At 44.1% G+C, this 21,686-nt stretch overlaps 1 protein-coding gene across 10 annotated transcripts in view; it reads left to right on the forward strand.

The window, feature by feature from the left end:
- LOC142566104 (WW domain-containing adapter protein with coiled-coil-like) overlaps positions 1-21,686 on the forward strand; it is a 448,398-nt gene that overhangs the window by 109,005 nt on the left and 317,707 nt on the right. For all 10 annotated transcript variants that reach the window (XM_075676876.1, XM_075676877.1, XM_075676884.1 and 7 more), the window contains one exon: positions 8,088-8,242. In XM_075676876.1, coding sequence (XP_075532991.1) covers positions 8,088-8,242 — 155 coding nt within the window. The remainder of the gene's footprint in view (positions 1-8,087; positions 8,243-21,686) is intronic.

A 21,686-nucleotide genomic window follows, 5' to 3' on the forward strand; every position in this document is an offset into this window, starting at 1 on the left:
GCACACACCTGAATTCACTCAACGTCGATTGCATTCCCTCGATCCCTCTATGCAACTGCGGCTGTTACCAGTACTTCCGCAAAATGAGGAAACAGTGCTGTGCCGCTTACGTTCGGGCGTCTCATTCACCAATGCATATGCATTTTTGATTGGAATGGCTGATAGCGCCGAGTGCAATGCCTGCAGTGTCGAGGAAACCTTAGAGCACCTACTGTGCTACTGCCCATCTTTTGAAGATGAAAGGCAAGACCTCTGCACAGCTCTCAATTAGCCAGATGGAAAGCCGTTCACCTTGAACAAGATCTTGGGACCATGGTCTCGCATATCGCAGCTACAAAAGGCCACAAAAGCGCTGCTGCGATATTTGAAAGATACCGGTTGAGTCAGCGTCTGTGATCCGGACGGAGTGACCGACTGATATCTCCAGTGAACTTTCTCTTCTTTTAATCTTTCCGTTCCCCTTTCCCTTTCCCCAGTGTAGGGTAGCCAACCAGGCTCAGTCTTGGTTAACCTCCCTACCTTTCATTTATTATTTTCTCTCTCTCTCTCTCTTTTCGGGCGTGCCTGTGGCCATTGTAGCCTTTAAGGGCAGTTCAAGACAGGCATTCATTATTTTTTGACTGCCTGATTTTCGGATGTTTTTGCGGCCCCTAGGGAATCCGAAAAATCGGACGTTGATTGTACAACTGACCAAGAGCATGCTTCAGATGATCCATGGGGTGAACGCGTGGCAGAAGGAGGATGAGAACAGAAAGGACTGACGCACTGAGGAATTAACGGGAAAGGAAGAGTGCCGCCGCCTTTTTGAAGAAGCTTGAGCTAAAGAAACTAAGTGTTGGCTGACGCTGAGATACAGGTGTCCCTCATCCAAACCAAAATAAACTGTTTTAAGCAGTGAAACCCAACACTGAGATGTTGTGTACGGGCTGAGAGTATGTCAGGACAGTTGAGGTTGACTTCCCAGCTGCTGAGAGAGAACCTTAGTTGTGACAAAGTTCAGGGCCTCATACAGATGAGCTTGCTATCAGTTGATAGAAATAGCTCGTATTAAAGAATATTTACTTATGTATGCATCTGCTTTTCATTCGTATTTGAAAATGTTCGACTCAATTTGGAATGGGCTTTACCATTTCTTTCGCTGTGCGTTTTACTAACACCTTCCTTCTGTTTTCTTTTTAAATAAAATAGATATTACTTCTTACTATTCAAACTGGATTAAGTCATTTATTTTATTTCAGCATGCTTACTAGAGAGTGACAGCATCGGGCAACGTGGTGTCAGCCTGTCTTCACATAAAACAAAGTTCTGACTAATTCAGGGAATTTTGCAAAGGTGCTCAGGGAAAACCTGGAAAACTCAGGGAATTTGGAAATGTCAACTTGGTAGACACCCTGGATGGAACCGATGCGGCGACCACTACGGAGATCCAGTGCACCGTTGTAGCGAGCGTACCCCGCACCTCCCACCAAATGTGATGGTGTAGGAGATCTGCACTGGGGTTTAAATAAACGCAGCAGTGATGGCTCCGAACCACAGTATAGGAAAAACAGTCAACCTCGTCTTCTGTTCTTGCGCTGCTGGCACATATCATACTGCAACCATATATATATATATATGTATATATATATATATATATAACCAGCATGTCATTATATGCCGAATGCCGGGCCATAGAGGCATTGAGGGCAATGTGCTGGCACACCAAATGGCCATTTAAATTTCATTGCATGCAATTAACCCTACCGCTGCTGTCCCAGTCGCACATCTGAAGCCTTTCTTGCAAAAGAAACTGCACAACCAGTGGCGACGCGTGTGGGACCCTGAAACAAATAGTAAGCTTCACTTGATTAAGTCACAGTTAGGTTCCAGGCCTTCCACAACGAAAACATGACGAACTGATGTCCTATTCTGTCGTCTCGGAATAGGACACACATATGGCACCCACAGTTTTTTTGCTTACGGGAAATGAACCACCAACTTGTGGTAGATGTAATGAAAGACTGACCGCCCTCCATGCCCTCCTGAAGTGTTGGGAAGCAGAAGCTGAGAGAAGCACTTTTCTGTAGTATACCGGCAGCACTTCCCTCTTCACATAATGTTCCTTGGTCCAGAACTGTTTTTTGACACCAGAGCAGGCCTAGGTTTCTTGAAGGATGTTTTCTTGCATATTATTAGACCCATAAATTCACAGCACATCCTCTTTCCAGAGGATGTCACTGTAATAGTAGTTTTGCATAGCACATGCCTCCAGGCTGTTGCATTTCGAGAGCTCTTTAAGGCAGTAGTGCTTCTTGCAAACACTTGCCTCTAACATATTTTAGTATATCATCAATCTTTTACAATATATCTTTCGTGTCCGTAGTACCACCTCATTAGCCATTGCTATAATTTTATTACATATAAGTTTTATGCACTATATAGCGACTGCTTTTGAAGCCCCTTTACAGCCATGTTACATCTACCTCTCAGAATTCATCAATCCACTGCGAACTCAACACTGGCCAGGTGCTCTTTGGCCATATCTGGCCCTTGCATAAAAAAATACCACATTCTTCATAATTTTTTCCCCACATCAAACTTGGAAGAGTCAGACAAGGATTGTGCTGGGCGGGGTGCATTTTTTTGTGCAGGATGACTCCTGTAAACCTTTTTTTTTATAATGGACAAGGACTTAGTATAAGCCAAGTTAGCATCTATAAATGAAACAACAGGTGACCAATCTATTTTGGTGATGCAGTCAATCAAATGTTTTCTGTCAGTTTAGTCCGTGTGGAAAGTTGAATTTTGTCCAGTGGAACTGTATGGAAGCCGAAGGAAAATGGGGTAAATAAATTGGATGCCATTATGACGGGTTCATAACTGTAGCCAAAGAAGCAGTTAGTGTAATGCAGGTCATTGGAGGTACCATATTCTTAAACGTTGATGTTGACGTCCCCCATGATGACTACGTTTTTTTTTTCTCCTGTAGCCGAAGTGCTACGGGCTACATTTAACTCATAACAAAATTCTGATGCTGTTGATGATGGTGGATAATAGATGCAGCCAATAATGGTTTTCTTTGTGCTTAATGGCATTGGCGACTATTTCCGTCTATATTGATTCACAGTTCTCGCAATGAAGGTTGAAATTGGACCCCCTTTTGTAGGATACCATAGATGAGCTGACTACTGCCACTCCACCGTGGTTGCTCGGCAAACGAAAACAATATTAGGATGCATATGAAGAAAAGGAAAACTTGTCATTTGGGGGAAAGCTACATCCCTGACATGCAGATGACAAAAGAGTGATCGCCTGATGATGTCAGTGGTGCATGGCTTCGTCATGGTGTTTTTCAACTATTTGCTTACCAAGGGGAAAATGGCTTGGTTTTGTAGGTTACACAAAATTTTTCTTCTGAAGAAACTCTTGCACTAAAAATTTTATGCAACACATGAAAGCAAAGCAAAATGAATCTGCTTTACAGGTATACAACCTTTATCAGCGCGATTTATGTTGAAAACAAGATTGTAGCATAATATTGAACAAAACTTGTGTAAAGATACAGTTGCATCTGCAAAGAAAAAGCAAAAGAAATTTAAATATACAAAATGTTTTGCTATCAAATTGCTGCTACTTGCAAAATAAAAATTTTTCCTTGAAGACTGCTTGTGCTATAAAAATTTAACTGAAAGCCCTACAGTTGGGCGTGCCATGCAGCAAAGCAGTTTCTCGATGTTAAACATAGGGAAATGTTGCAAGTCTTGCAGTAAGCTTTTTTTTCTGCTGCATTTTGCTTTCGTAACATTTCTTGCTGTTTTGGTGTCTCCATGTTAGCTGGGGTGCTGAATGGCTTCAGCTGGTGGAGGAGCAAGAACTAGCGGTGCATTCTCAAATTCCGGGTTGATTTTCCAGAGTGTCTACCAACCGGGAAAACCGGGAATTCTTAGGGATTTTTAATAGTCTGGAAATTCTAAGTGAAAACTCGGGAAATTTGTGCTTCTATCAGGGAAAATTAGCTGTAAATTTATTGAAAGGGAACGAAAGTCGCGCTAATGCTGGCTCGAGTAACAGAGAGGAATCGTAACGAATCCTCTTTGACGCCGTGTTGTCGGGTGGAGGGTTTCCTGTGTACAGTCAACGACCGATTTTCCGGACGCCCGATTTTTGGGACACTCCCAATAATTTGGACGGCTTTGTGGCACCGCCACATACCCCATAGAGTCAATGCATGAGAAGATCAGAAATTTCGAACCTAAGAACCCTTCGCCGTCTGGTTTTCTGGACTTTTTGCCGTGACTGCAGGTCCGAAAAGGCATTAATCAATGTCACCACCGCTGCCATGTTGATTACCTTGCCATCCGCTGACAGCCATAGCCACCACCGTGGTAACACCAGGTCTAGCTGCTTTGACGTTCGCTATTAGACTTAGTGCCATTCGGTTCCGTGTTTTTTATTGAAAGAATTTGCCGCTATCAGCAATGGCATCGACTCTGCCTTTGTAGTCCTCACGATTGGCTTCGAAGCTCAAAAAGCACAGCGCGTTGGATAATGCTGGTTCCCGAAAGTCAGCTTTGCCTCAATACAGCAGTGTTGCGCGGTAAAGCATACGCAAAGTACTGCGGTGAAGCTTAACATGCATGGGCAGGGGCAATTGTCATGTGACACGGTATGTATTCCTTAATTACACATGCATTCACTCGCTGTTTGCTGTCACAGTGCGAGTGCTGATATGCCTAATAAGTGTACTGGCAGGCCTTCGGAGCTTCTTCAAATGTGCCTGTGGTAGTTTGCGCCCTTATGGGGAGTAAAAGACATGCATTCATTTTTTTCCGACGTTTTCGCGGCCCTTAGGGAGTCTGAAAAATTGGACATTGACTATACAACTGACCAACAGGATGCTTCAAATGGGCCATGAGGCGAAGGCGTGGCGGAAGGAGGACAAGAACAGAAAGGACCCACGCATTGAGGAATGAACGGGAAAGGCAATGTGCCGCTGCTTTTTTGAAGGAGCTTGCGCTTAAAAAACAAGGTGTTGGCTGACGCCGAGATGCAGGTGTCCCTCATCCAAACCAAAATAAACTCTTTGAAGCAGTAAAACTCAACACTGCGGTGTTGTGCACGGCTGAGAGTATGTCGGTACACTTGTGGTTGACTTTCCAACTACTGATGGAGAATCTCACTTGTGACAAAGTTCAGGCCTCATACCAATGAGCTTGCTATCAGTTGATAGAAGTAGCTCATATTCGAAAATATTTGCTTCGGCATGCATCTATTTTTATTCATATTTGAAAATGGCTCGATTTGCAATGGTCTTTACCATCCTTTTTTCGAAGATATCTTATTTGCTTAGCATTTTACTAAGCTCTCCCCTTTGTTTTCTTTTTGAATAAAATGAACATTACTCCTTACTATTCAAACTGTATTAAGTCTTCTTTTTTATTTCTTAACATGCTTACTAGAGAGTGACAGCATCGGGCGACATGGTGTCAGCCCGTTTTGACATAAAACAAAGTTCTGTTTAACTTGAAAAGTTCACAAAGGCACTCAGGGAAAACCTGGAAAACTCTGGGAATTTGGAAATGTCAACTTGGTAGACAACATTGTCATCATTGCTCTCAGAATCAGTCAGATAAAAAGGGGGCATCCTCTAGTTCACTGTTGCTTGAGCCATCAATAAAATCAGCCACATACACAGGGAAATTGGGAGATCTGTGCTGGTTTGGAGCATGTACGCCACTTGGCCGATAAACAATCTTCGGAGAGAGATCTTTTCATTTGTCAGAAAGAAAAATACAATGTTACCATAGAAGTAGGCTTGGGTACTTATAAGAGGTGAAATCTAATAGGCATAAGAGGCTATCTAATGAAATCAACATTGCTTTCATTTTTTTTCCTGGCTTTAATCTTGCAGCAGTTGTCCATAGATGCTGCTGAAGCTCTATGCAGATGCTGCGTAAAGCTTTAGCAAGGAGCTTCTTTTTTCAGGGTGGTTGTTATAGGAAATTTGAAAATTCTGTGGACTGGAAAAACCTAGGTCTTTGGTGTGCAGACAGGCTTTTCGTACCTCACTAACATATTCCTATTTCTTAGCACAAGAACAGAATCTAACTATGATATGTTTGTTGTTGGGGCCTGCCTTAGTTGATACATGAGGCACGACATCAATTTCGGTGTTGAAAACGGCTCAACTTATCTTCGCCCCCAGACTATGGCTACACAATCCTGGGCACAGGGAATTCCCTTCACCTCAACATTATTCTGCCTAGAATATTGCTTCTGCTCCCCAACTCATTTCATCCATGCTTCATTTCCAGACTTGAATTTTAACACTGGTATTTTCTGCCTTGAGGCCGTCAACTGAAATGAGCAGCTGTACACTTGGAAGTGATTCTCAATGACCATCCTCAGCTCGTAAACAACCGTATCAGTGCAACCACTTTTGTGTTTATATTCCTCAACAAGATTGTTGACTATTTGCTCCATCGATTTGTCTGGCAATGCTTTCAGCTGCTCAATTCTTGCTAATTTTGGGTACGAGGGCATATCAAATAATACACTTTCAGTGGTACCTTTGGTAACAGCAGTTGCAAGAAAAGAAGTAAAAAGAAAATGAAAAAGTCTTAGTTTTGCCTGAAAAACGAAGCATTGATTGCTATAACAAATTAGTAGACAGCTATACGAAGTAAGCGTATTAGTTTTATTTGCCTTGTAAACTTGCAAACATTAGCTTCCTTCCGCACGCTCCCTTTATTTCGAGTGTGTTTTCACACTCGCAGCGGTAGTTTTTAGCACTTGAAGGAAAGGGAGCGTGTAAAACCAGAAGTGGTACCTTATGTGCACCGTGTGAGCCATAACCTCAAGAAGGTAGCTACCACATATGGCATTCCGGTTGTCTTTTTGGCTCCCAAGAAGTTAGCTCAATTGTGCCCCCGGATCGCATGCAAAGGGCCGCGGGGCTGCCAGAAGCAGCATGCTAAACATTTCAGGGACTGTGTTGAAGGGGTGGTCTACGAGATACCCCTAGATTGTGGCAAGTCATATGTTGGACGAACAGCACATTGTAATAATGACAGACTGAGGGAGCATGCTATGAGTATCGGTAAGTTTGACAATGCGACAGGCTGTAAAGCCTGTCGTTGTACGCCATGCTTTGAGCAAGTATTGATTCTTGGCAAAAGTAGGGACAAAACTGCAAGGGAGTTGTTGAAAGCTTAAACAAAGTAAAAAAAAAAAAACCACGCAGACCTTCAGTTTGTGTGTTTTATTATTTCTTTAAGGTTTCATTCATCTATTCAAGCAACATATTACACAAATGACCGATGTTGCCTTGAATAATTCCTAAAGTCACGTGTCACTACGAGCAAGTCACAGCACGACCACGTGTACGTAGGTGCACTAGCACGTGTACATCATTCTCCGGCTTGGAGCGTGGTGGCCGCGAGAAGGAAAAACTGTTTGGTTTGAAATTTCAAATCTTTCCGCAGCGCCTTGCGATGTTGCAGACACAATCGTTATCGCACATTGTATGCTCTGCGCTTGTTGGCTCAAAATGGCAGGACCGTGGTGATGGGCACTTTAAGGCAAAGTTGTTTGATAATCTTCACCGTTATTTAACTTGTGGATAGTTCATCAAACCAGTTAATAAAAACAACTAATTAATATATTAGGCAAATGCATTGTTGTTTTTTGTATTCTCCATGGCCAGGAATAAAGGCGGATGGTACTTGAGCTTTCTGGGGTCTGCTTTGATACGTTGTACCATGCGACGCAGATAGGACATGTCCTTGTTTCTATACAAACTGCTCAACCCCAGAAATGTGCCTGCTGCATCCTACAGTGCGTGCTCGCAGGGCGGTAGCCATTTTGATGAGGAGGACTGTTTTCTGAGCTTATATCGTGCTGTGGAACTATGGAAAGACAGACACGAAACATGAAAATAGGCAGGAAAATAGGCAGGATAGGACGTCTCTTGCGTTTTTGTTGAGTGCCAAGTTTGGCAGTGTACTTCACTCAGTTGTGCTTATTTCAGTTGCATGAATACTGATGTTATGGCATATTCAGTTACTGTGTTGAAGGGGGAGGATGATCAATGGCCATGATCTGCACAGGGTCAAGCAAGTCACCAGCCTACAAGGACCGATTCAGCAAGAACAGCTCATTGGGCAGCAGTTCAAGCACCAGTGCAAAAGATGTGCACTTGTCCAAGCCTCGACCAGTGGACACCACTACCCATCGTACCAATCATGAGAAAAGCCATGTTGAGGTAAGAGCTTACTATTGACTTTCGGGATAGGAGTAGTCATTCCACTATCTGGGGCAACAAGGCAGCACTTACTACTTCCACAAAGGCTGTAGAAATGTATTATATTCATATCTCTGTATTCAATAGTAGCACTGCGTAGTAGAATGGTAATGCTATCCTAAAATACTTTATTGCAAAGAAGCTTGAGATGCAACTTGTTTGGTGGGCTAAGTTTAAACCAGGGTGTCAAAACAAACCCGAACTAAAATCTGTACCCAAATTGCAATTTGGGTAAAACTGAACCCAAACCAATATTTTGGGGAACGTGCCTGAACCCAAACCAAACCTGAACCAAAGAAGAAAACAGTTACCGGTTCGGCACAAGATCAGGGTGTCTACCGACCGGGGAAACCGGGAATTCTCAGGAATTTGAATAGTCTGGAAATACTCAGGGAAAACTCAGGGAATTTGTGCTTCTATCAGGGAAAATTACCTGTTACTTTAGTGAAAGGGAATGGAAGTCGTGTTAATGCTGGCTCCAGTAAAGAGGAATCGTAACGAATCGTCATTGACGCCGTGTCATTGGCACGATGTATTGCCAGAGTACTTAACGACCGATTTTTAAGACGCCCGATTTTTCGGACATGCCCAATAATTCGGACGGCTTTGCGGCACCACCACGTACTCAATATAGTCAATGCATGTTGCCCTGCCTGCAGGTCTGAAATGGCATTATTCAAAGCTGCCACCGCCGCCATTTGGATTATCTCGCCGCCTAGAAGCGGCACTCTCGCACGCAGATCCGCTGGCAGCTGTATAGCCACCACCGCGGCAATGTTAGGCCTAGCTGCTTCTGAGTTCGCTATTGAGCTTCTTGCTATGCGGTTTCGTGTTTTTCATTGAAAAAATTCGCCGCTGTCAGCAATGGCACCGACTCCGCCTTTGTAATCCTCGCGATTGGCTTCGACGCTCGCAGAGCACAGTGCGTTGCATAATGCCAGTCACCAAAAGTTAGCTTCGCCTGAGTACAGCAGTGTTAGGCGGTGAAGCATGACAAGTGTGGGAAGGGGCAAGTGTCACGAAACACACTATGCATTCCTTAATTATACATGTGTGCACCTGCGTCTCCTGTAACAGTACGAGCACCAATATGCCTAATAAGTGTACTAGCAGGCCTTAAGAGCTTTTTCGGACGTGCCTGTGGCAATTTTAGCCCATAAGGGCAGTTAAAGACATGCATTAATTTTTTTCGGACTGCCCCATTTTTCTGATGTTTTTGTGGCCCCTAGGGAGTCCGAAAAATGGGACGTTGACTGTACAACTGACCAAGAGGATGCTTCAAATGATCCATGGGGTAAAGGGGTGGCAGAAGGAGAATGAGAACCGAAAGGACCGACGCACTAAGGAATTAACGGGAAAGGAAGCGTGCCGCGCCTCTTTGAAGGAGCTTGAGCTCAAAAAACAGCATTAGCTGACGCCGAGATGCAGGTGTCCCTCATCCAAACCAGAATAAATTCTTTAAAGCAGTGAAACTCAACACTGAGGTGTTGTGTATGGGCTGAGAGTATGTCAGGACAGTTGAGGTTGACTTCCCAGCTGCCGAGAGAGAATCTTAATTGCAGCAAAGTTCAGGCCTCATACCGATGAGCTTGCTATCAGTTGATAGAAATATCTCATATTCAAAAATATTTACTCGTGTATGCATCTGCTTTTCATTCGTATTTGAAAACGTTCGACTCAATTTGGAATGGATTTTACCACTTCTTTCGCTGTGCATTTTACTAACACCTTCTTTCTGTTTTGTTTTTAAAAAAATAGATAATTCATACTATTCAAATTGGAGTGTCATTTTTTTTTGTTTCAACATGCTTACTAGAGAGTGACAGCATCGGGCAACGTGGTGTCAGCCTGTCTTGACATAAAACAAAGTTCTGGCTCATTCAGTGAATTTTGCAAAGGTGCTCACGGAAAACCTGGAAAAACCAGGGAATTTGGAAATGTCAACTTGGTAGACACCCTGAAGATGGGTAAAACATATGAGGCGACAACAAGTGCTGAGTAGTTTGCACGATTCTTTAAATAACTACTTCTTCTATTGGTGCACCCTACTAGCACATTGTTAGGACTGGCAAGTTGTGTTGTGTGTGAGCATGGGGATAGATGATGGGTATGGACTGGTAACTGCAGCCATCTTGGCAAAGACGCTGACACTACTGAAGTCGGCCATGACAGTTGTGTTCAGCGGCCGAAAAGTTGTTCCAGGGGCTCTGCAGAGTCAAGATTTCTGGTGATGCTCCCAATTCGGCCATCAGGTCAATTTGTTACTAAGTCTAGATAAACTGGATGAACACAAAGTGAGCATAAGGTGATTTCCCAAAGGAGGGATATTAATGTGTTCAACTACACAATTTATTGCAACAGTGGGGGTAGCCAGGAAATTTTTCAGGAGAGACTGCCGAACCGGTTTTCGAACTGTTATAAATTTTTATTTCTCCGAACTGGAACTGAACCAGAACAAAATCGAACCCGAACCAAACTGGTATCTTTTTCAGTTTGACACCCAGATTTAAACACAGTGAAACTTGATGTGTAGGTACACAATCCTGCATGGTGCAAGTGTGAGACTTGTAGTCATGGTTCAGGCATTTCATAATTCACGCACCATGACACATAAGTGACACGGCACGTCCTTTTCTCTTGATGTCTCACCAATGCTGCTTGACCCATTGTGTCTGCGTGTTTTGCCTACAATAGCATGAAAATCAGTAGGTATGCAGAGAGCATCACTGCATGTGATGCAGGCGGGCCCAAAGTCATCCATTCATTGTGATGGAGACTTGACGAAGTCGGGATTACACTTGTGCCACTTTCATCGCATAATGTTAAACCAAAAACCACATTTCTTATGAAAAGTATAGCGCTAAAATTGAGCATTTTGGTCATAGAACAGGCACAATAAAGAAAACAAGCAAATGGGCACTCCCTTGTTGCCTATCTTAACTCTTTCCCTAACATGAGGAAAATAGGTGTTTTTTGTAGGTTATGCCAGATTTTTTTTTTTTTCTGAAGGAACTGTTGCACTCAATATTTTATGTAATATATAAACAAAAGCACAATAAATGCACTTTTCACACATAAGTTTTATTATCGAGATGTATGCCACAAAAAGATATAAATAGCCAGAATCGAGATAGTGGGATAAAAGTGAACAAAGTTGCTAAAGACATGCTTGTATCTACTAAGAAAAATATGTAACAAAAATTATGAGATATACAAAATTTATTGCCATCTGGATGTATGTATGTATGCATGCATACATACATACATACATACACACATACATACATACATACATACATACACAAATACAAACTGAACATGATTAGGCCGCTTGTCCTGCAATATGAGAAATATTGTAGGGATTATGCCATCTCACATGAAGTCCTCCAGATTGCCAAAAAAACATAATGGTTGCCTCCGTGGTACGATTTCACACAGCTATGTGACTGGACATTAACACATCTGAAGAAAAGAGACGCCCCACACGAACACATTATACAAGAATTCCATGCTCTTCATGCTCTTCAGGACAAATATCAAAACAACATGCAATTTTACACCGATGACTCTAAAACAAAACAACACATGGGCGTGGGAGCCGTAATGGAAAATTGGGAAACAAGTATTCGATTACCAAAACATGCCTCTGTTTTCACGGCTGAAGTTTATGCTATAGGGGTTGTAGTTAAAAAAATGACACTGACAAACACAAAAATGCAGCCATATACACTGATTCCTTAGGTGCACTAAAGGCTCTACATCTGAAATCTGAATGTGAACCCCTGATAGGGGACATTTTAAATATGGTGATGCTTAGCAAATATGGGAGATCAATTTGTTTCTGCTGGGTCCCAAGTCATGTTGGTATACTGGGTAACGAAGCAGCTGACGGATGCGCATCGATGGCAGCGTACAAGGGCATAACAAGCACAACACTTCCATATAAAGATAGTATCCGTGCAATTAGGAAGGCCTTTTGTAAGGGGGGACAGGGGTTGTGGTGACCAAAAAGCGCGAAAAAGCTCGATTTTTTTTATTTCATTTTTGGAATGTACAGCTATTATTGCATCTACATTGTTAATTTGATACCGATAACATCAGTATTTCAGCTGCAGTGATGCCTTATACGACATGTACTAGCTGAATTTCAGATGGAACATTTTCCGAAACGCGCGCCTGCTCTTCGGCTACGTTCACACTTGGTCTCGGAGCAGGTGGAAGCGGAAAAAACTTGACAAAATCCGCCCGCCTAGGCGGGAAAACGGGCGGAAAACCAGGCGGCGAAAAAATCGGTCTCGGACCGATTTTTTTGCCACTTTAAAGCGGAAAACGGTTCTGCTTCACCGGAAGCTGCACGGACATATAAACATCCGGTCGTAAAATTTAACATTTTCCATTGGTGATTGTCTATTTTTAGGAAAAGCAACTACTAGCTAAAGCTATCGAAACTATGTCTTGTTTATCTTCCATGGTAGACAAAAGTTAAAGACGACACATGCAGTTGCGCGAAATGATAACTTTTAGTAACTGATGGGTCAATTAATGAACGTATGTCTTGAAATAGTGTGATGAACAGCGCCACCACGCGGACAAACGTACGTAAACTAGATAGATGTGAGCGAAAGTGGCAGCGGTTTACGCTGCAGTGGCAAAACAAATGTGAACACCTTGTACATGCGTGGAAAAGATTTTACGGCCGCTTTGGCTTTTCCGTCCGCTTGCCGTTTCCCAAGTGTGAACGCAGCCTTCCACGTGTGCTAGCTTTGGTCTCATTTGAAGGAGGCGACTTTTCTCTTCAAATTGTGGCCCCATTCAGCCATTGGCCACTTAGAAAATGCGCGGCAAAAAAAGATATTAGAATGCCCTCCTATTCGTCACTCGGTGCACGTGACTTGAGCTTGCCTCCCTATAGGCGGAACTGCATGGCCATGGTCTGCTCCGCGCTTGGAGCCGTGCATTGAGGTGTGCCATCTTGCCCCAGTGTCAACGCGATGTTTGAAGTGGAGCGCAAATTTCGAATGCGGCACAAGTTTGGTGCGAAAAAAGTGCGACGGAAGCTCATCGAAAACTTGAAAAAACGCTGCTCAACACTACAAAACGCCCAGGACGCCACAACCTCAGCGTCCGATGCCGAAATCGTCGATGCAGCAATGGCAGGCCTAACGACCGCATCGGCTGCTGCGGATACTGTGACAAGTCCGTCTGCCACGGACCCTTCGACCAGCGCTCGCGTACGGCAAGATATGATCTACTGGCAACCCCCTGAGCTGGAGGAGGAAGAAGCTAAAGCCAAAGCAAAGCTATCGGAGTTGTCTTCCGCTTAAGCGATGGAGAGGAAGCACGAGTTCGTGGGTGACAGTACCGACGATGCACTTTGCCCGCCTGATGGGACTACATTTAAGATTGTGGATTTGAGTGCCGTGAACACTTTATTAACGTTTGCGAACTGCAACATCTGCACTGGTGCCTTAGAAATCATCCGAGACGAGTGGGAATACGGGCTCACTGTGAAGCTGTGTTTTGCGCGCGCAAACTGCATAGAGATTGCGTCGGTGTGGAGCTCGCCACGCGTTCACAGTGCTGAACGAATGAAACCCTTTGCTGTGTACGTTTTGGCTACGCATGTGCCATGCAGGCAACGGGGAACCGACAGACTGTGTTCAATGACATTTTCTCGTTGATGGGCATCAGCCGTCGGGCTCTTGACACGAAAACGTGGCAGAGCTACGTGAAGACGAAGTTGGCGCCAGCGGCCGATCGTGCGGCATGTAATCTGACGAGCGACTGCGCACGGTCGGTTCGCGAACTTTACGCCGAACTGAACGTGGGTCATACCGGGAACATCGCAGTGTCGCATGACAGTTCATGGAGGACCCGCTATCATACGTTTCATGTCGGCATCGGCACCGTGACCGAGTTGTTCAGCGGACTTGTGCTCGACTTTGTTGTATTGAGCAATTTCTGTGCTTGGTGAGAGTCAGGGCCTAAGAAGAGTGACCCTTCCTATGAAGCCATGAAGAATGGCCACAAGTGTCAGAAGAACACTAATAAGAGAGCTGGGGAGATGGAGGTAGAAGCTGCGCTCATCCTTTTCAGGTGATCATTGGAGCGGCACAATCTGCGGTATACAACGGTACTTTGTGACAGGGACAGCTGCAGTTATCTTGCTTTACAAGATGATGAAGTGTATGGGTATAACCCAATTGAAAAAGAGGACTGCGTGAATCACGTGCAAAAGCGCATGGGGACGGCTTTGCGCAACTTGGTGGCAAAACAAAGGCCCTGGACATGAGAGTCTTGGTGGAAAGGGCCGCTTGACAGCAGACTTGGTCTCCAAGTTAACCTCATACTATGGATGGGCTCTGAAGACCCACAAAGGAGATGTAGATGCCACTCAAAATGCAGTGATGGCCACATATCATCACATTACATCAAACGATGATGTGGCTAATCACACTCTTTGTCCATTAGGCCCGAACTCCTGGCACAAGCAAAATGCTGCAGTAGCCAAGGGTGAGCCGGTTCCAAAGCATACTCAAAAGCTTCCTCCTCATGTGTGTCAGGCTTTATGTCCCATATATGAACGTCTTTCAGACAAGAAACTGCTGCAATGTTGCCAGCGTGGTAAAATGCAAAATAACGAAAGCCTGCATTCGATGATCTGGGCACTGGCGCCAAAAGACCGGCAGGCTTCTTTGTTCATGGTGGAGGCTGCTGTGGCAGAGGCAGTATTAAAGTTAAATGCAGGCAATGCAAGGGCCTCAAAGGACATAATGAAAGAACTATGTCTAAATCCAAGCCAGCAAAGTCGCACCTGCATGGCCGAGAAAGATAGATGTCAAATGGCAGCATCAGCCAAGAAGTGCAAAGCATCAGCAAACATGTGCCAGTCCCTCAAAAAGCGGCACACAGGGGCTGGGAGTCAGCAGGACTACATGCCTAGTGCCTACTGAGCTGTTCCAGCTGTAAATTTGTAAATAAAATAAGTTTTTGCATGTTTTCTCACTTTTCTCAAAACATGTGTTTGGGTCACTTCACCAGACTGTCCGAGTGATATCTCGTGATCTAGAACGGCTAGAGCTATAATTCTTTCTTTCCTAATCTGCACATTACAAAGTGCTGAGAGCAGAATTTCAAATTTGTGCACATGTATATTTCCATTTTATTCATTTTCTTTTGGTGTGGTAGCCTTATGCCCCAACCACTGGCACGCGCCGAAAGCTTCGGCGCGCGCTGGCAAGCGGATGCGTCGCTTCGCTTCGGCTGGAGGGAAAGGGCACGCAACCACTGGAGACGTGCTCTGACGCGCGCCGAAGCTCGCTCCTCGGCTGCGGCGCACTGTTGCTGGACTATTCCGTCTTCATCCGTCATAGTCTGGCCTAAAACAGCCTGCTGTAAACTAAGCTTGAAACAATAAGTTAGTGATCTGTATGTGCTTTTAGATATAAAAAACATGTTTGAATAATGGATATACACCTGCTCCAACAGTTTGTTTTTATTTTTGAAGTAACAATAGTGTACAAAATATCGACATCAGTGCTCGCGCGTCGTCTGTCTGCAAGATCGCTTTGCAAACACCTGCACGACGATGCCATATATCAAAAACTGTTGTACCATTTCATTTTTTGGTAGCTTATTGCACAGCCAACTATGTAAGAATTAGGCGTGCAATGTATAACTGCAAAAATCTGTGTTGCAAATATTGACACGTAGTAGTGACGGTAAATAAATAGTGCCGGCTCAATCGCAACGATAGCCGTGAGCAATGTCGGCAATCGTAGAAAATCTCATCTGCGGGTCAAGTGCATCGGTTTGCATACGTCAGTCGTCGAAAGTTACCGCCTATTCGCTGGTGCCCGCGCACCTACCAGAAACTGCAACATAATTTTTGTGTCGCGTATGCAATCAGATTAGCAAGGTTCGTCGACAACAGACAGAACCATCGATAACGTTCGCAAAACTTCCGATACGTTCAGGCGCATCCTGCACCGAGCGATGACGTTTAACATTCTTTAGCCGGTGAAATACGGTAACCGGATACAGATAAAGCATCCGTGTCAATATAATTATGCCTGTTGGTGCATGAGAGAAACGTGAAAAAGTGGGTTCTGAGAAAATCAGCACAACAGAATTGAAACACCTGTAGCACTCACACACACAAAAAAAAAAAGAACTAGAATAGCTAAAATGTATGTAATTCGTATCTTGTCTCCCCCCAATTCTTGATTCTGCCAAATCTAGCCCATGGAGCACCTCTATTATTCTAGGTTGTTTTGATGCATCAACACCGCATCCGGAGGCCTTCACATTGAGTGTATTGCTACAAACATTTTCACAGTGTAAGGGCCATGTTTTATTGTAACTGGTTTCCACATATCAAGTTTGCCTTTCTTTACATTAATGAAATGACATACCGTCAGATAATACAAGCTTGAGAATTAGAGGGTTTTAATAGCAGTCTTTCGTTGCCCTTTGCCAAGTCGTACTTATGAAGCACTTATTCGAATGGATGGGAGCAGCTCATTTGCATAGTATAAGAAATATATAAACAGGTTATTTTCACAATTTACACACTTCGTCACCACAAAAAGAAAAATTGCAGTTAATTGTTTTCAGCCTGCTATGATGTTTTGACTGAGAAAGATATATACAATTTGTTCTGCAAGGCACGCAATAATTGCTGTGGCATATTATTTTATTGCACAACACTGCATACAGTAGCCGGCCATTATTAAAACTCAGAAGAAATTAATAGCACAATGCATATGATCAGGCACATAGCATATTATTGCACTTTCTTAATTCATGCCAGAACGACGACCACAGGTGTCCTTCTCCCACAAGGTCAGCATCCATCGTGCCTCCTTACCATCGGGCTTCACACCCTCAGCATGTTCAACCTCAGCTTTGTGGTGTTTAAAACAACCTCAAGTGCGTCTTACGGTTCCAGGGATAAGAAAGAAGACCGACCTGCCTACTTTGGCCTTGAAGCAAGCAACTCTGGATTGTTTGCACACTTTCTGCTTTGATCGAGTCCACATATATACGGATGGTTCTTCTACTCAGACCAGCTCCACCAGCGCAGTGGTTATACCATCACGATCACTAAGCATCCAATACAAGATTTCTCACTTGACAACATTGACCGGTTCGGAGCTTGTTGCCCTCCGAGGTGCCATTGATTATATTAATAACCAACCGGCTAATCGGTGGGCAATATTCTGCGATTCAAAGGCGGCCTTACAATGTCTTCTGTCATCTCTTCGTCGCGGGTCATGTGAACAACTCGTGTCGAAGATACGAGAAATGCACCATCACATGATCATGAAAGGACACGACGTCGTGTTTCAGTGGCTGCCTGGTCATTGCAGTATCTCCGGCAACGACCTTGCTGACGAAGCTGCTAGAAAAGCACACGAAGGAGCAACCCTTGTTTCTATACCTTTATCGCGGACCGGCGCAGCCCAGCACTTAGGCAAGCTAGCGCACTCTTTTGACATTGGACAAGTGGCACACACCTGAATTCACTCAACATCGATTGCATTCCCTCGATCCCTCTATGCAACTGCGGCTGTTACCAGGTCTTCCGTGAAATGAAGAAACAGTGCTGTGCCGCTTACGTTTGGGTGTCGAATTCACCAATGCATATGCATTTTTGATTGGAATGGCTGATAGCGCCGAGTGCAATGCCTGCAGTGTCGAGGAAACCTTAGAGCACCTACTGTGCTACTGCCCATCTTTTGAAGATGAAAGGCAAGACCTCCGCACAGCTCTCAATTAGCTAGATAAAAAGCCGTTCACCTTGAACAAGATCTTGGGACCATGGCCTCGCATATCGCAGCTACAAAAGGCCACAAAAGCGCTGCTGCGATATTTTAAAGATATCTGATTGAGTCAGCATCTGTGATCCAAACTGAGTGACCGACTGATATCCCCAGTGGACTTTCTCTTCTTTTAATCTTTCCGTCCCCCTTTCCCTTTCCCCAGTGTAGGGAAGCCAACCGGGCTCAGTCCCGGTTAACCTCCCTACCTTTCATTTATCATTTTCTCTCTCTCTTCTTAATTCATGCCCTTTCTTTAATTGCACGAAAGCTACTGCACTGAAATAGTATACTAGTACATACTTAAAAAGCACAATTTTATACTACGATAATAATCAATAATTCAAATTTTTATTCTAGTGCCCAGGAACAGCTAGAGAGCCTTTGTACAGGTGCACTTAACGAGCACCATGTGAGACAAAATGTACAGAAAACATGAATGTAGTAGACAAAAAAATGGAAGATAGAGAAACAAATAGGAAAAAAAGGAAACGCGGAAAAGTAAAAGGGAGTTAATCCTACATGATTATCTACAGATACACAAAACACAGGAAATGAACTCTGAAGTATGTTTTGGAGTCGAGTCTTATTAGCACAATCTTGTAACAAGCCCAGGCAACGAATGTGGAATGCTACCTGGTATACTGTTGCGTCACAAACAAATGCATATGATCAAGAAGCTTTAAGGAATGTATAATGTCATGGACCACCTTATACAGGAACAAAAGGTGTGATTGATTAAGACTTGAATCTAGAGGTGCGAGTTGAAGTATATTTGAGAAGGCTCAACTGTGGTCGCCAGAATGGCAAAAGTGGTGCTTTAAGATAGATATCAATTTATTCTGGATGCGTTCAATGAGGTCAGAATTAGATTTGCTCATTGCATCCCCTCCTACAGAGGCATACTCTAGTAGTTGGAGGCACACAGCAGAATTTCAGAAACACAACAGGTGAGTGGAAATCATGCAATTCCAAGAGCGTGAAGGGCATCTTGTGTAATTATCTATGTGAAAAAAAAAGCTTAGCATTTTGTCGAAGTACACACCAAGATCTTCCATTTCATCGACCCTAAGGAGTGGAGCATCACGTAGGGTGTATCAAAATTTCACATGGTGCGTTTTGTGCATATAACTTAATGCCATAGTGTTGGAAGCATTTAAGAGTACTTATTGTTTCTGCACCAGTTTGAGAGTGAAAAAATGTCTTTTTGGAAGTCGATGCAGTGGTGGACACTGTTGACAGTCTGAAATAGTTTTAAGTTGTCGGCACACAAAGTCATGCTGTTCATTTATTAAAATGCTCTTAGCACTAACAGAAAGCGAGGAATCAAATATCAATTCAAACACCTGACGCACTGAAGAGGATAGATATAGGTCGGCAGTTAGTAACTGGACATCTAGCACCTGATTTGTGCATGGGCAATGTTCATGCTACCTTCCGAGTGCTAGAAAAGGTACTAGACTTTAGGGAACTATTGAAGATGCTTGTGAAAACGAGGAACAAGTATGCTTCCATACGTCTTAACCCTTTCAGACATCACTTTATCCCGTTGATTGAAACTTGCTTTCACCACATCTCTTGCATCCTCAGAATCGTAGAAAGTGTACAGCTGCAGCAAATATTAAGAATTTTCAATTGTTTAGTGAGTTTTGTCAAGTTTACAAAATTTCGACTCCATGCGAAAACTGACTACAGGAACACAAAATATGAGAACATGTACTATTTCGTGTTTTGAAAAGCTTGAAAAGCACTTATCCAGCCAATTGAAAATTATGCCTGGTGCACGACATTGTAAAAAACAATGAAAGAAGTGAACCCGCTACATACAACATACTTGTGGTATCCTGTGTTAGCTTCTGGTTTCGGTTTTGGGTCGTTTATGTCAGGGCGCCACTCAGCGTCAAACGCTGCAAGTTGTCTCCTGCTTCCCCCCCGGAGAAATAAAACAGATTCTTTGTCTGGTCCCCTACTGAAGCGTCTGGCTCTTTCTTACGGCGCTGTGCGCCCCGGCCGTTTAGGCCTCATGCCGTAAACCTTTCGTCCGGCCGCCCAGTCGAAGCTACAGCAATACTGACACAGAGTAACAGCACCCAGACGTCTACCTTCCACTCATTTTGTTAAAACATTCTGCATGTTATTCAAAATTGCAGCACAGTTCCAATAATAAGTGTTTCAGCATGTATGTAACACATTTTAAATACCATTACTTTCATCAGTGCTTTTGCTATTGATGCACGCTCCTGCTGTGCCCAATTGTGTAGACAGCGTCTCAAAGGGTTAAGCTCTGTGGAGGAAATACCATCAACACCACAAGAAAGGGAATGTTTAAGCAAAGTTTAAGGCACTTTCATATACTTGGAAACAAGGTTTTCATTGACTGTTAGCATACACTGTGCCAGACTGAGAAGGAAGGTTACTTGAAGCATATTTCACACGATATAGCAAACAGAAATGTTCTGCAAAGGCATCAGCACTGTTCGAGACAACACCACTACTTTCATGAAGAAGACGTACATCTTTGGCACTCTTTTTCGAAGAGTGAGAGCCCACAAAGCTCCAGAAATATTTTGAATTGTGTGTCACGCTGGCTTGAAACACAATCAATGTGGTCAAAGTGATGATTCTAATAATAATAATAATAGTAAGAATAATAATAATAATTCTTAGTGGTAACTTGGCACGCTAGACTAAAAAGAAGGCTGATGCCTGTATGTTAGAGCATCTGATAACCAGCCATCTAGAGCAGAATTTGCAGGATGCAGAAGACACTTCTTCCCCTCCACGTGCACACACACTTGCTCAATAACACAGCACGGCACACACGCACACATTCGACAGGTGCACAACACACAGGAGTGCCAATTCAGTCTGGTTCCAAGGAGAAGGAGATTCTTGAGTATGAGGAAAGGAAAGGTTTGGGGTAAAAGTGCAGCGCCAGTAACTGTCTCTCAGCAGAGGACACCTCAACCGCGCTGCACAGGGGGTAGGGAATGAAAGTAGGGGGAGAGAAGGAGCACCAGAAACAGCAGCACGCCGCGGAAATGTGATGGAGCTAAAGGCGGTCGGCGAGGCCGACAGCCTCGGTGAATGTCAGGAGCGCACGTAGAAGTGTCCTGTGGCGTGAAGGGCAGCCCGAGGGGGTGCAGGAGTTCAGTCACGGTGTCGCACGGCAGGCCGTGCCCACGGTAAACACGGGCAAGGGACGCGCGCTGCGAGCGAGAAAAGTTGGGGCACTCACAACTTTTCGCTCGCGCGCAGCGTCCCTTGCCCGTGTTTGGAAAGGAGAATCCAAATCGCCAGGGGGGTGGAGAGAAAGCTCTGCATGCCAGATATAATCATGGAGTTGTGGTGTCGGGCCACAGAGGCACGATGAGGACTTCAGGCTGTGCTGACCACTTGTTCAGACGAACTGAAGAAATATTAGCGCTGTCCAGAGAGTCGTCAAGCACCCTGCAGTATAGTCTAGTGCACTGTTGCGCTGGTATTGCAGGGTGTGCTACTTGAGGGGATGTGAGGCAATCCTCAAAGGCTGGCATGAGCTTGTGACAACCGAAAAGACGGGAGTAAAGGGTGCGTATTGTCCG

Source organism: Dermacentor variabilis, unplaced genomic scaffold (genome assembly GCF_050947875.1).
Source record: "Dermacentor variabilis isolate Ectoservices unplaced genomic scaffold, ASM5094787v1 scaffold_12, whole genome shotgun sequence".
NCBI classification, from domain to species: domain Eukaryota; kingdom Metazoa; phylum Arthropoda; class Arachnida; order Ixodida; family Ixodidae; genus Dermacentor; species Dermacentor variabilis.